At 42.4% G+C, this 14,847-nt stretch overlaps 1 protein-coding gene across 2 annotated transcripts in view; it reads right to left on the bottom strand.

The window, feature by feature from the left end:
* The window catches only part of NR6A1 (nuclear receptor subfamily 6 group A member 1), a 204,986-nt gene extending 193,797 nt beyond the window's left edge, over window positions 1–11,189 (bottom strand). For both annotated transcript variants that reach the window (XM_074362211.1, XM_074362210.1), the window contains exon 1: window positions 10,109–11,189. In XM_074362211.1, the coding sequence (XP_074218312.1) occupies window positions 10,109–10,208 (100 nt within the window). In that variant the 5' untranslated portion in view covers window positions 10,209–11,189. The remainder of the gene's footprint in view (window positions 1–10,108) is intronic.
* Between the last annotated feature and the right edge of the window lie 3,658 nt (window positions 11,190–14,847).

Raw genomic sequence — 14,847 nt, forward strand, 5'->3', positions numbered from 1 at the left:
GTGGAGAGTAGGGGAGTGAGAAGAGAGATTAAATCTAGGAAACAAATTATTAATAGCGTTAATAATTGTAAAACCTAGGGCTTAACCTCTGTGGGCTTCAAGTTTTCACATCTGTAAATGGAGATAATAGAACACCTACCTCACTGGGGTATGAGAATAAAGTATGTTAAGACATGAAACATGCTTAGAATATTATATGGTAACAACTATATAAATGTTAGCCATATTATTATTATTAAATGAGAATACAAAAGTTCAGAGAAGTCAAGTGACAAAGTCACATAGCTGTGATCTTTGTTCTGCCACACTCTAGAGTCCCTGCTCTTTCCCTCTCACACCATCTAACCAAAATCCTTCCTCCCTGGCTGAGACTACTACTGCCACTTCCAAAAAACAAAGCCCTCTAAACAGATATCCGTGGGGGGTTCCCCCCAGGTGGTTTATTATCCTGCTAAAAAGGCATTTTGGAGGAAGGATTGTAAGACTAGAGAGAAGTCTCCTAACAGGTTAGATTTCAAGAGTACAGCAAAAATATGGTAGGAAAAAAAAAATTCTGCCTCAGTTATTAAGTTTAGTAACTAACACGATTTAAATTCATCTGACACTTGAATATCCAAGCATTAAAACGAAAAAGGAAAGGCTTGTATCTTCTCATGAGTAAGCTGCAACTCCCAGAGAACACAAAAAAAGGTATGTTATGTGAAACTCCAAGAACATCAAGATAACCCCGAAGAGCTCTCAGGAAGGTAGCCCAAATATCTCACTGATCTTTCATCACCCACCAAACTTCATCTTAAGTTCTGATTCAGTAATTCCTTATTGTTATTCACATTGTTCTGAGACATTTCTTCTGCCAGCAAGCTCACGACAGAATGAGTTCTACCTAGTAACTACCATAAGGAGTAAATCCCTAACTCTTTAACAACACAGTAATTGACTTACACTAAAATGTTACTCACACTAGGAAAGGGTATTCTTACACCAGAAAAGGAGACACTTCTCCTATACAGACTTTATTACGACCTCCTTCAGTGAAAACCAGGTTAAAGGCAAGCCAATCTACAAAATGACACTGCCAAAATCACAAATTTAGAAGGCTCAGTGAGAGCCAAACACGTCTACTGAAAGCAAACAAGCAAACTATTCTTGAAGGAAGCTTTTAAAAGATAGGATTTTTATCTCATAAATATTTCTTTATTTTTATAGCAATGACTCTCATTAAGTAAAATATTTTTGTGTTGCGAGATTTATTTCCACAATTATAAACCCACTCTTGGTGAGGAAACAGGTTCCGTTGGAAAATTTCTGCCACAAATAATTAACAGTTAAGCAACAGGTTTCACATAGCAGGTAACAAAAGCCTTATCAGAGAATTCAGTGAAGTGAACTCAAGCAAAGAAAACTTAAAATGATATAAACTCATTTTCATTTTTTCCCTCCGTAGCCCCTTTACAGAGATTTAAAAAAAAAAGTAATTAAGTTCTATTATCTGGTAAAGTAACCATTTTCTTAGACATTAAGTTGGTCCATTTAGAACAGAGGTTCTCACATTACTTTCATCTGAGTGGCCTTTTACAAACTTAAAAATTATTGAGGAACCAAAAAAGCCAAAGTTTACAAAGAGTATATCTATTGCTATTTATCATACTAGAAAATAAAACTATGAAATTTTTTAAAATATCTATTCATTTAAAAGTAGCAACAAACCCATTACATGTTAATATAAATAACATTTTTATAAAAAAGACCTGTATTTTCCAACAAAACAAAATTGGTGAGAAGAGTGGTATTATTTTATATTTTTGCCAATCTCTTTAATATCTGATTTAATTCTGGCAGCTAGAGTCTTCTATATGTTTCTGCATTCAGTATGCTGTGATATATTGTTTTGGATGAAGTATAAGCAGAAAAACTGGCCTCACACAGATTTATAATTGGAAAAGGAAGAATTATTCCCTAATTAAAATAACTGTGGACATTTTTCTTTGATAATACACCAAAACTCAGTAAGTGGTGGTTTCTTAAAAATTAGTTCAATCTGAAATCTAAAATGGTATCAATGAACTTCGTGTACTGTTACATTTAAATCCATTGGTCTATCTGGCATTTTTTTTTTAATAAATGCTCAAAACCAGATTTTATTTTATTTTGTTTTTAAATGGAGGTACTGGGGATTGAACCCAGGACCTTCTACCACTGAGCTATTTCCCTCCCTGCCCCTGACATCTGGCATTTTGAACACATCTTCTCCCCATACAGAATTCTGTATATATACCAGATGATTTGGAAAATACTCCTTCACTGAAATAAGATCTTCAAAATGTTTACACATTTCATTATATAATATCAAAAAATCACATTTATTAATAATACCGTCATTGGGAAGTTGTCAAGCTCAAAGTTGTCAAGCTCAGATACAAATTTTCCAAAATTCTCATTGTCATCTGAAAGCTCAAATTTTATTCAGTAGCAACATACATTGTCAGTTTTCTCTGGCATAACAAGCTCATTGTTCAGGTTTTTTTTTTAATGGACAGTGCCAAATACCTAAGTTTGAATAAACCATAATTAGTCAATTGTTCTTTCAAGTAAAAATTGTGTTTCATGAAAAAAGCAGAGACTTCAGCTCACAATATAACTGCACGCTTTTCCTTAAAACAACTATTCTATTTCACTATGCAGCAGAAATGCTGTGTGTACCTGCCATTTCCTCACACAGAATATCAAAAACATGTATACCCAAGGGTAAAGATGTAATAAAATTAATCATTTTTACTGCTTCATCAAGGACATTCTTAAATGAAAATGGTTTTCTTTTTTTAAAACTACAAGTGCATGGAAATAAAGACTACAATGACTACTAGGACAGTTTGGTGCCTTGATTTCTGCTAAGGCGCCAACAATTTTTACCCACCATTGTTTTTGCAACACTGGTGCAAATGTCAGCCCGGTAAAAAAGTCAAATAATGTCAGCATTATTATAAAAATAGTTTTAACCTCAAGAACCTCCTGAAAAGGTTTCAGGGACCCCCAGAGGTTAATGGAACACACTTTGAAAACCACTGTTTTAGATAATACAGTAAATAACAAATGTAAGGACTCACTAAGTAGGAAGAGAGTAAGTCTGAAACAAATAATCCAATAACAAATGATCAACAAATTATGAGTGACAAAAAAAAAAATACAAACCCAACTGCGTACTATTTAATTAACCATTTACAAATTTTAAAAGACAAGAGGTGAGAAAGCAAGATAAAAAGTGTATTAACACTTCACATGTCCTTTTTCCTTTTGTGAGAGAAAAACTAAACTGCACACACTAGAGTTTTAACTGTGATAAAAAGAACACTGTATCTGATGCAGTAGCACATAAGAAATTAACAAAAATGATCAAGACTGATTTTCCATCCTTCCAAGATGGTACAGCTTCAAGACTGAAATGAGTGCATGGATTAATTTTTTTTTTTTTTTTAATGAAAACCGATACAGGTTAAGGTAGTCCCCATCACTGAATCAGTATGTCCTTCATCTTGGCCTAGATCTGTTACTGAAAATGTTTCCTGAGTCTTAAACTATGGGATTGTATCTCTGGACTCAAAGGAAGTATTATAGGAAGTTTAAAAATCTATTTAATCAATTATGTCCTTTGTCAATCAATGTTTTTAGAAGAAAAATTAACAGAAATTTTGACACTACCATTGGAAAAACAAGCAAGCACTCATAGACCTCTGAAATGCTTTTACAGATACAAAATTGCATGAAACTTAAGGAGTTGGAAATAAAAAGCTGAGGTTATCTACCTCTTCCAAATGAGGAATTTAGTTGTGTATTTCCCTCTCTCAAAATTTTAATTCTTGAGTATATTTTCTAATGAATTATAAATCGTTTCCAACGCAAACAGTTGTTCAAGCAAATATCTGTTTGATATATCCTTTGCTAATATCACCACTGCAATCCCAATGTACTGTAACTACTACTCAAACAATTTCCTTTATCATTATTATCCATTTCTCTTCATGATTTCTCACTTTGACAATGAGAGCAAAGTCACTATTCTGGTTCAAACCACCCACAGAGTATATCTTCAAATCAAATACCCAGATTTGTTTCCAGAATACATTACATGTTGCCGCCTAGGGAATTGGTTTTGGAAACATTACACTTGACAGCTGACTTATCAACAGTGCCCATAGAATTGACACCAACTTAAAGGCAAGAGTCTGTTCAGAAAATAGAAAAATATGCAGCTACTGCCATCTGTGGTTTATGCTTGAATAGCTTCTCCTGTGTAAACAAATTGACGGGTGTACAGTTTGTAATTAAGATCCAAAGATCTCACCATTTGAAATACTTTTTAAAGCTAACTCTTAATATAACAAGTTGTAGAATTTATTTAGTATATGACATAAGAATTTGTGATTCTCTATGTGAACTTAATATAATGCTGATGGAGAAACCACAACTACTTTGAATGAAAAATTTTCCATTGCTTAAAGGCTAATTTGTTTTCTCCAAACACACTCTCTTCAAGAAATTCAAAACACTTGAATGTCTCTGGTGAACTTATAATTGGGATAATTTCTCTTTTTAAATAGTGATCGTCAATATTAAAACATCCCCCAAATTTTTTAAGGAAGAAATAAATGTATTTTTAAGGAAATCCAGGAATTTTCTATTTAGACATGAGAGTTTGCTCCCTTCAAGATAAATTTTGAAGGTTCAGTTACCTCTATAATTTTTTTTAAGAATGAAACTTCCAAGATGCAAATGAAGCCTCAAACTAGACTATTTTCACAACTTAAATTTTCTCTCAGTTTGCTTTCTCAAATGACAACCACTGTAGCTTAGGGATCAAAAGATTTGGTGCAGCTAAGGGTGGAGAAAAAAGCAATTCAGGTCCCCAGCAGCCAGCTGAGGAAATCCTGGTTCGCTCCCCAACTAAATCACTGTTAATTAGAATTACCGGGTTACATAGTAAAGTCTTATTTAAATAATCGTAAACAGTAAAAAAAAAAAAAAAAAGCTGTTTTCTTGAGAAGCTATTCTCCGCAGGCTACTATTTAACAGCAAGTAGTAAGAATGAAATAAAGTAGGAAATGTTTCATTCTTTCAAATAAATTTCTCTATTCTACAGTTATTTCTAAACCACACTGAAAAAGCAGGTTGGCCATCTCACAATGGTTTTCTTCTAATTTCCCATTATCTACGGTCTAACAGCCTTATCTTTTTCACAAAAACAAGCCATGTCGGAAAACAAGAAACAAACAGAAGACTGGGTCTGATTCTACAAATACTGTATATCAAAGTTAATCCAGAGATTTTTTTTTTTAATTAAGTTCAGATGGATCTGAAATCGGCTCTAACAGGGACTCAACACCCGAAAAAGAATTACCTGCTCAATACTTCTTGCTAACTTTACATAATTCTAGTATTTCTGAACCCTAGTTATCAGTCAAAGGCATCCAAAAATCCTTAAGAAACTACCTGAACCAGAGAAAAGTTGACCCTAAGAATACAAAAGTTTGAAAGAAAACATTTTCTTTCACAACTAGTTGGTTTGGGAAATACTCTACATCACTTCTTGTGTGGGCATATTCAATAGCTACCTTCTGTTTAAAATTGTTTCAGGGACACTTTTATTCTTTGTTGAAACGTAAGATTTATCTGTTGACTCAGAACTTTTGATTTTTTTGTGAGCCTTTTTCACATATAAGACTAGTTCACACAAAATAAGGCATCTTTATTGTCCTATTTCTATAGATCTGACCAACACGGTAAAATTTATTCATAAAAGGAATCATCCCAAATTTAGCTTTCAACCTAATCATACAAATGGATAAAATATTTAATCGGAGAAGTATCAATTAACTTGGCTACAACAAAAAGTAAACATAAAAGCCAAAAATCATGACAAGGCCCTAAAGACCTAGATAAGCTTGCTGAAAATGAAGTCTCCTAATGTAGAAGGAGCTATCCTGGCTTTTGAAATTCAGAAGGAAGTTGTCATCTGAACACAATTCATTAATGAGCCAATTTATTCAGCACAAACCAATAAATACCTACCTAGTTATAAAAACAGAGCAGTGGTGTCTTAATACAGGATGAAACTAACAAATACAGCCCAAGGCCCCAGAACATGCAAGCAGCATTAACAATTTAATGCCAACTTGCTCAACAAGCACTGGAAGTGGTATAAGAAACTTTCTTTACCGATATCATACTTCCAATTGGCATTTCTACTCTCCATCCTCCATCAACATAAACCTAAGTATTTTAACCTAAAGTTTACTTTCTACTTTTGCTCCAAAACCTCAGGGGGAAAAAAATTGAGAAGCCAAGAAATTATGAATATAATATGGAAAAACAGGATTTGGACACATTTTAGGAAATTTACCAGCAGGATTTTCTTCGTTAGCTCCTCTCCCTCCTCCTCATCTAACTGCCTTTCACGTGCTGATTCATGCACTCACGTGCGTGCGCACGCGCACACACACCTTTTTGCTATAGAATTCTGAATTGACTTATGGATTAGGAAGCATGTTCATATCTTGATTACATGGAACAGAAATGCTCAGAAAGAATATGGTGAATCTGGTAAATCTGAGATTGGAAATGTGGTCTTCTCACACCTCAGCTGCTCAAAATCACCAATGAATCTGTTCACTGTTGCCTTTCAGTGTTCCTTGGAGGTCGCAGAACCGACTTAAAAAACATCAGTTTGCTATTCGTACTAAAGAACAACAGTACCATAGTATGCATTTTTTTAATGGAAGTAGAATATTCTGAGGTGATTCAGAATTAATCTTTAAAGTCACAGAACTGAAAAGTTAAATTGTCATGGAAAATAACTATTATTTTCAGGATAAACATTTGGATGGCATGGTCTTAGCAAAACAGGGCATGATGTTATTTAGTGAACTTCTCCTCATTTCCTCTAAAGTGTAATTATATAAAACATGTTTTTAATTACTTATAATGGCTTATAACCTTCCTTTGCTTGAAATACTTAAAAGCCTACTGCCTCATTCTCTTAAACAAGTGCAATATTCAGCATATAGTTCCTCAAGTCATTCATCTTCCTTTGAAATTATGACTAAGTGAATTCATGTTTGTCATGGAAACCTACAAGCAATAACTGAAAATATCTAGAGCAATCAGCACAAGGAATTCCTGGAAGGGTGATGGTGCATCAAAAGACTAGCAACTCTGTTCCGATAGAATAATAAAAACTATTTAAAGGACTGTAAATTCAGCATCAATGGCGTTTCCGGCAGGAAAACATTTCTAAAATTCCACCTCCAGTTTATTTCTTGATGACACAAACCAAAAGACCTCCTATCTAGATAGCTAGCTATTGCAAACAATTCATACAAAATGTCAGTCAGTCACTAGGATAAAAAGCCAGAGAATTCATTTTCTCTGCTTAGAATCTAAACAGTTTCATTTACTTTGGGAGGAAAATATTAATTAGGAAGTGTAAAAGAAAAAACAAAAGTCCCACCATTCCAAAAGTAAACTTTTTTTTCTTTTTTTGGTAATTCTTCTGTGAGCATGTTAGGTTATGAGAGATAATGAATATAAACTGTAAAACAGAAAACAGTGCTCATTTTTACCCTGAAAAATAAAACATCCCACAAGTTTATTTTCTTTAAAGTCCATCAAACTGCCAAAAGTCCCGTTGTGTTTTTAACAAAAAGGAAGTATTAGCAGCACTAAATCAGACTGATATAAAATAATGAAGCCACCTTAGCCTAAATAGATTGCTTGATAATTTTTTAAACGGCTTTGACCAATTGAGGAAATGAGTCTGTGAATGGGAAATCTGATTAACAGTTAAAATTACCACTGAGTTCTTTAAAATGTACTAATGAATAATTAATAGCAAATGCAGTTCCTAGGCTTCCCTTACAACAATATTCTCAAGTAGAACAGTAAATACTGTCTGCAGTAAAATCCATCAGCTACATGTCATGCACAGGTGGGTACAGGAAGTATATACACAGAAAGGCATTATGAAAATACACACCCTAATACAGGCTATGAGATAGATAGATCTGGGGCTTGGGTAAAATATTAACATGGTAAATTTTAGATCAGGATTTACAACATTAACACATTAACACCAAACCAAATCACGTCTTAAAAGCTTAAAAAGTCAAAAGCACTAAAAAAAATCCTTTGTTCATGATACTGTCTCCTTCTACCCTAACTGGATTCCAGCCTCCTCCTTTGTGACACGGAATTTTATTGATCTCAAACATGTTCACATTCAGAAATTAGTCTCCAAAGACATCCCATGGGACAGCCAGCCACCTAGATACCACACATCACAGACATCTTAAAAAAGGACAACAGCTTTGAAAACATATCACTATTTGGTCAGCAGCATAAGGGAAATCAACCATGCTGTCTTCTAAACAGACTTTTCCCTTAACTGGTTAAAAATATCAGATCTACTGAACTGGCCATAAATGTTTGACGAGTTAATAAATGTATGAAGGCGCAGATCCACCCCAAGATTTCTCTCCCCTTGTGTAGTTCCTCATTCATTCAATGGAGCGCCTAAGTGACCTATTTCCAGGTTCCTTCCTTCACACCTGCCAGGTCACTGTCCTGATCGAGAAACTTCTTGCTGAAGCAATTAATTTTTAGTGCCTCCTAACTGTCCCGGGTGTTTGCATTCAATTTGAAATCTGTTACTTGTTAGACACTGTTCGGTCCTAGATCTTCCAGAGAATTGCGCGTTTATGGCGCAGAAAGGGGAGGAGGCACGGATCTCCGAGCGCCTGCCCTTTATTCGGAAATGAGGAGATGTGAAAGGTGGAAGGCAGGGCAAATAAATAAATAAATCGGGTTTGCCGCCGAAGCGTTTGCCGGTCAGTACGAGCACCCTTTGTAATGCAGGCCTCCCGGGGCTATCGCCTGCGCTAATTGCTCCAGGGCGCTTTCCAAGTTCAAAAGTTCACCTTTTACGACCTCACAAAAGCTCCTTACACGTTACCAATAAAAACATTCCGCCGCAAACACTGAGGGGGAAAATATCAAACAGATACAAATAAAACACCCCGCGGGGGGAGGGAGCCGAGAGGGAGGAGGGCGAGCCGGGCCCAGCGACAGTCCCAAGGAACCTGAGGACTTGGCCCGGACATGGGGGCTGGGGAAGAGCAGTGGGAAGGGCCGGACCAGGTGAGGAATTCTCCGGCCTCGGCTCGGTGATCGCGAAGGGAAAGAGGCGAAGTGAGGTGGCTCAGGCGCGGGCCGGGACGGGAGGGTGGAAGGAGGGAAGAGGCAGGTGTCCCAGGCACCCGCTCGAGCCGGAGACCTGAGCCAGCAGGGAGAAGGAGCTGAGCCGGGCCGAGGTCAGACGGGCAAGAGAGCGCGGGGAAGGAGGGCAGAGAAGTGGGGTGCGGGGTCCGAAAGGGAAACGCGGAGCCCGTAGCTAGGGAACAGGGGGTCGGCACCGAGGTGGAGGCTGGGGCAGCATGGGAAGCGCGGGACGGCAGAGGGGAGGGAAAGAGGCTTCAAAAAGGTGAGGGTAAGAGAGAACCAAGGGGACAAGGGCGTGGCGTCGGCAGGGCGCGGAGGGGACGTCCACGGAGGGACCCGCGTGGAGGAGAGCTGGGGAGTCGAGAGAGAGGAAAGGGATTGGCGCTGAAGAGATCCTTTAGGGGAGAGAACCCCGCAGAGGGGTCTCCCGGGGGGCGGGAAGGGGATGTTCGGAGCAGAGGGGACCCGAGGGGGAGGGGAAGCCCCTACCGATGGGATGCGAAGTGAGGGGGGTGCAGAGGGGACCTGGGGGAGGGAGGGATGATTCGCGCAGAAGGACGGGGGGAGGGGAGGCCTGTGCTGAGGGGACGGGGGGAGGGGGAAACGAAGGTCGAGGTGGAGGGAACCGGGCAGGGGGAGGATCCGCGCGAAGGGGAACGGAAAAAGAGGAGGAGAGGGAAGGTCCGCGCCAAGGGGGACCGGGGTGAAGGTCCGCACTGTGGATACCCAGGGCCGCCTGGGCTTCCCAGAGTGAGAGTCGGCTAAGAGGAGAGGAATTCCCGGGGTAGGGGAAAAGGGGCCGGTTCTCGCCGGGCCCGAGCTCTGCACGCCCCTCACCCACCGTTGCGCGGCGGCGGAGGGAGCGCGGCGGGCGGCTCCAGGAACCCCGCCGAGGCCCCGCCGCCTCCCCCTCCGCTAGGCGGCCGTTCGTCCCGCTCCATGCGGTGGTGCTCAGGGCCCGCGCTCGGTTCGCCGCTCCGCCATGACCGGCGTCCTCGTAGTCGTAGTCGTCGTCCGCCGGGGGGAGGGGGCTGTCAGGGGCCGGCGGGCTCCCGGCCGCCGCGCTCTCTGGGCCGCGAGCCGCCCGGCTCCGCGCCCCTCCGCGCCGCGCCCCCTCAGCACTGGCCAGCTCCCACCCACGACGTCACGCGCCGCTGCCACGCACGGCCCTGCGGGGCACGCTGGGAATTGAAGTCCGCCGGGAGAGGCCGACCACGCGGGACTCCACCAACTGAAGGGGTGGGAGGAGGGAAAAGTCACCCTGAGAAGAGGAGGCCAAGGCCAGTCAAATTCACGAGCCCTGATAATAAGTTCTTGTAAAAGTTGAATAAAGATTACTTCAGGGCTTTCTCGTTATTGTGACTTATCCATGATCAACATTCACTATGGCGCCTCGTATCCCCCCCGCCCTAACAATGAGTCTTTCCTAGGAGGCGGATCGCGAAAGAGCCGGGTGAGCACGTGCAATGAAGCCCAGCCCTGTAGGCGGGGCTCGGGGGGGCGGAGTATTGAGGTATTCACGAGGGCCTTCCTCCGCGGCTTTGGGACAAATTGGACCTGAGATTAAAGCACCGGAGTTTAACTCGAGGTGACTGCGTTCGTATGCAAATGGAATCTATAAAACTCTGCTTTCCGGGGTACTCTTTAAAGCCATTTACCGCCGGATGGGCGGGAAAGACTAAAGTTTCTCTTCCTCCTCTTTCATTTTCCCCCTGCCCAAAGAACAGAATGGCAAACTAAACTTCAGGCCATTGATGCCATTCAGGAAACAGATTCTTGACTCCTGGTGTCTTGAAGCCCTCCGTTTGAGAGGCTCCTTACTCAGCCTTGTTCGCCTTCCCTTCTCCTCAGTTTTCCTATCTGTAAAATGGGGTTAGAATAGGAACGGTGTCCGGTTGGAAGATCTCAACCCCTCCCAACCCCGCTCCCTGCCTCAGTTTACATTGCAAATCCCGGATTTTTCGGTCTCCGCTGCTGCTGGCTGAGCCCACCTCCTGCGGCCACCAGGTGGCGCGCGGCCACCAGCCTCTGGGCCTGCCGGGGCGGCCGCCTTCAGCGACCCTCTCAAGAAAGGACTCTTTAGCGGCTGCTGCCCAAAGTCTAAGCTCTACCTGGCCCGCCTGAGGACAAAGAACAGGAACACTGGTGGCTTGCCAACCTCTCCTCTGCTGGGTTATGCTGCAGCTTTCTCACTGGCTGCCCATTCCCCACCCTGACCCCAACCCCGCCCACCAATCCGTTGGCTTTTCTATGTCTTTACTTGCTTAAGTCCTCATTCTGGCATTCGCACCCCTGCCTGGTCTGACCCCTGCCCACATTTCTCGTCGCAGTCCTTCCCTCATCTGCAAGGCAGGATGTTTTACAACGCTTCCCCACATTTTCGGGTTGAGTGGCTGTTCCTTACCAACATTGGTTAACCTGTACTGCATCCTTAATCTGTGCCGGCTAGTGTTCTGAGAGATTTACATTAATGCTATGTTCTCTAAACTTCACATCTACTTTGTAAGGTAGCTCCGATGTTGCCCCTATCACACGCTGTTGAAATCACCCATGAATAATAGGAATTCCAAACTCAGTGGGTCAGACACCAGAACATGAACCCTTGACTCCTTCACACTACTGGCTTCACGCAACCCACTCCCAAACTCCCATTCATTTTTCAAGATCCTGTTCAAATATTCCCCCACCCCAGATATTAATATCTCCCCCCAGGGGACATCTAGATCACCTCTGTGTTCCCTTAGTGCTCTGTTAGCTCTCTGTGGCCTGCAAGAAATGATCTCTCTGTGGACTGCAAGAAATGATCTCTCTGTAACTGCTTCCCCACTACCATTCCCAGCCCCAGAAGGGGAGGAGAGTCCCGGGGGGTGGGCAGAGGTTGGATCTTCTGCGCCATTTTCTCAGCTCTGGTTTCTAAAATGAGTTAGAACCAGGTGGCCTTCCTAGAGCCACAAATTCCCTTTCTATCACAGGCCTCTGAAGATAGTGACTTCCCTTTTCCTTGAGGTCCAATCAGAATGGCACTGCAGAAGCTTCCTGAAGTCCTGGGGTTTCAGTGGTGGATGAAGATTCTAAGTCGACTCTCAGAAGTGGACAGGAAAGTTCAGCCAAACCTCAGCCCTTAGAAGTAACTCCTCATCCTTCAGACTCCAGCTCTGTTGTCACTTCCTCCCAAAAGCCTTTCTAGATCTCCCTGGCAAGTCAAATCCCTTTTTTTCCTCATTCTTATTATTATAACCCCAACTGCTGAGCACAGGGCCTGAACATAGTAGACACTCAGTGAATAATTACTGAGTGAGTGAAAGAACAAATAAAACAGATCTGACTTCTACTTAATAACTGTGACTTTGGGCTGGTTACCTCCAAGCCTCAAAGTCCTGGTGTCTAAGCGGGGAGGGATAATGATGACAGTTGCTATGTTACAGGATTGTTATGAAAATCAAATCATGCATGCAAAGCAATTAATATAAGGTCTGGCTTAATAAATGGGACTTGTTATTAATGTTCTTTAAAGTGCGGTCCTAACTTCCAGTTACCTCTCTTCTGAAAATGCTTCTTGGGAAGAGCCAACTACCATAAAACTGAGAAAGGTTAGGGAAATGACTGTTCGGAGACCCCAGCCAGTGTCACAGCAGATAAGGTTCTGTGAGGTAAGCACCTAAGACGGATCCTGTCCCCTACATTGTCCTCCCAACAATCCTGAGAGGTCAATACTTTTCTCTCTAAGTTACAAATGAGGAAACAGGCTCAGAAAGACAGATTGAAAGGGAAATAAAGTAGCTAAGGAGAAGGAAGGATCTGTGGGACAGTACCAAGGCCAGAGGCAGACAGACGACCAGATAGGGCTCCAGCTAAAACAAGGCAGGTGTGGGTCCCATCATGGGGGCCTTGTCTTGTAAGACACTAATCAAATGAAATAATCACACACCCACATTTGTACATAAATGCTACAACTGAGAACAGGCTCAGAAGTTCCTGGCACCATAGGAGTGTGTGACAGGGCTCATTTTGGTCAGGGGTTGTCATCAGGGGAGGCTTTCTGGGATAATGAGCCTTGAAGTAAGATGGAAGGTTGAGTAGGAGTGAGTCACACTAGGCAGAGACAGTTTCAGGGAGAAGGAACAGCATGTGCAAAGGTCCCGTGGTCCAGTTGAACTGAGAATTCATTGTGATTGGCGCCTACCCAAAGACAGAGCAGAGGCAGGGGTGAAAAGGAAAAAGCTAGAGGAAACCATGGGGCCATGTGGGAGAACAGCCAGCAGTGGGGGCAGAGTTCTCCAATGACAGCAGTCTTGCTCTTCCAGGGCTTAGCCAGAGTCAGAGCCAGGCTGCCTGGGGAGAAAGGGCTGGGAAAGGGAACCCCCACCAGGTTCTGTTTGTTTTAAGTACATTTTGTCTATTATTTGAACAGATAGGACACACGTTACGCAATTCCCAGGATGCAAAAAAGTATTCAATGAAAAGTAAGCCTTTCTCCTTACTGGATTCCCAACAGCTGGCTCCCTCCCCATCCATTAATTGTGTCCATTCACATATAGTCTCCACACATAAGAACATACACCATATTGAATTTTTGCACTGATCTAGCCCTCCCCAAGCGATCTCTAGTTATGAAAGAAGCTAATTTGTACTGAGCACCTACTGCACATGATCCTTTAATTCAACTGAGAGTTATGGAGCACCAGACCTTATGCTGAGCCAGTGGTTCTCAAATCTTAAACCTCCTGGAGAGCTGGTTAAAAAAACAGATTGTTGGGCCCCATGCCTAGAGTTTCTGCTTCCTTAGGTCTGGGGTAAGCCCTGATAATTTGCATTTCTAACAAGTTCCCAGGTAAGGCTGCTTGTCCAAGGACCACACTTTGAGACTGCTGAGCTAGCTGCTCATAGACAAAGTATGTGGACCGGGGGCCTTATTTTCCTCCCACAAGAAAAGGCATGAACAGACACAAAGAAACACATACCAACAATGTAGTTCATAAAGTGATAAATTCTATGAGGGAAACGAAAAGGGTGGCGGAGTGCATGAGGCGAAGTGCTGGAGAGTAGGGAGGGGGTAAGAGTGGAAGGTGGCAATACTTGAGGACACAAGTTGTGTTCCTTTTTAAGCAGTTGAGGTTTAGGAAGCCAGGTAAACAGACACAAATTGGAGCCTTCTCGGGTTAAGGGAGGGGTCATCTACAGAGACAGCGTGGACAGGGAAGAAAAGGGGGTCCACCCCCCCCACACCCCTGGCAAACCCAGAGGCAGAAGGACCTACAAAAGGGACAGAGAAGGACTGCGGGGTGAGATCCGAGGAGCAATCAGAGAGAAACCGAGAGAGCAGAAAGTTGGAGAAGGGGGTGTGATCAAGGGCTGTAGATTCTCAAAAGGTAGAGAGGTGCCGCCTTGAGTTCAGTTACAGGAGGTCCCAGGGACCCCAAGAGGCATTTCCACAGTGAGACCGAAGACCCCTGGCGCCAGGGGATGGACAGGAAATCTGAGGAGTGGCGACCACAGACCGCTCCTGTGAAAGTTTTGCTGTTTAGGAAGCAGAGCAACAAGGCGCTCCCTCCTGAGGATGGGGAGGGTGCTTAAAAGGTT

The sequence above is a fragment of the Camelus bactrianus genome, chromosome 4 (genome assembly GCF_048773025.1).
Source record: "Camelus bactrianus isolate YW-2024 breed Bactrian camel chromosome 4, ASM4877302v1, whole genome shotgun sequence".
Taxonomy (NCBI): domain Eukaryota; kingdom Metazoa; phylum Chordata; class Mammalia; order Artiodactyla; family Camelidae; genus Camelus; species Camelus bactrianus.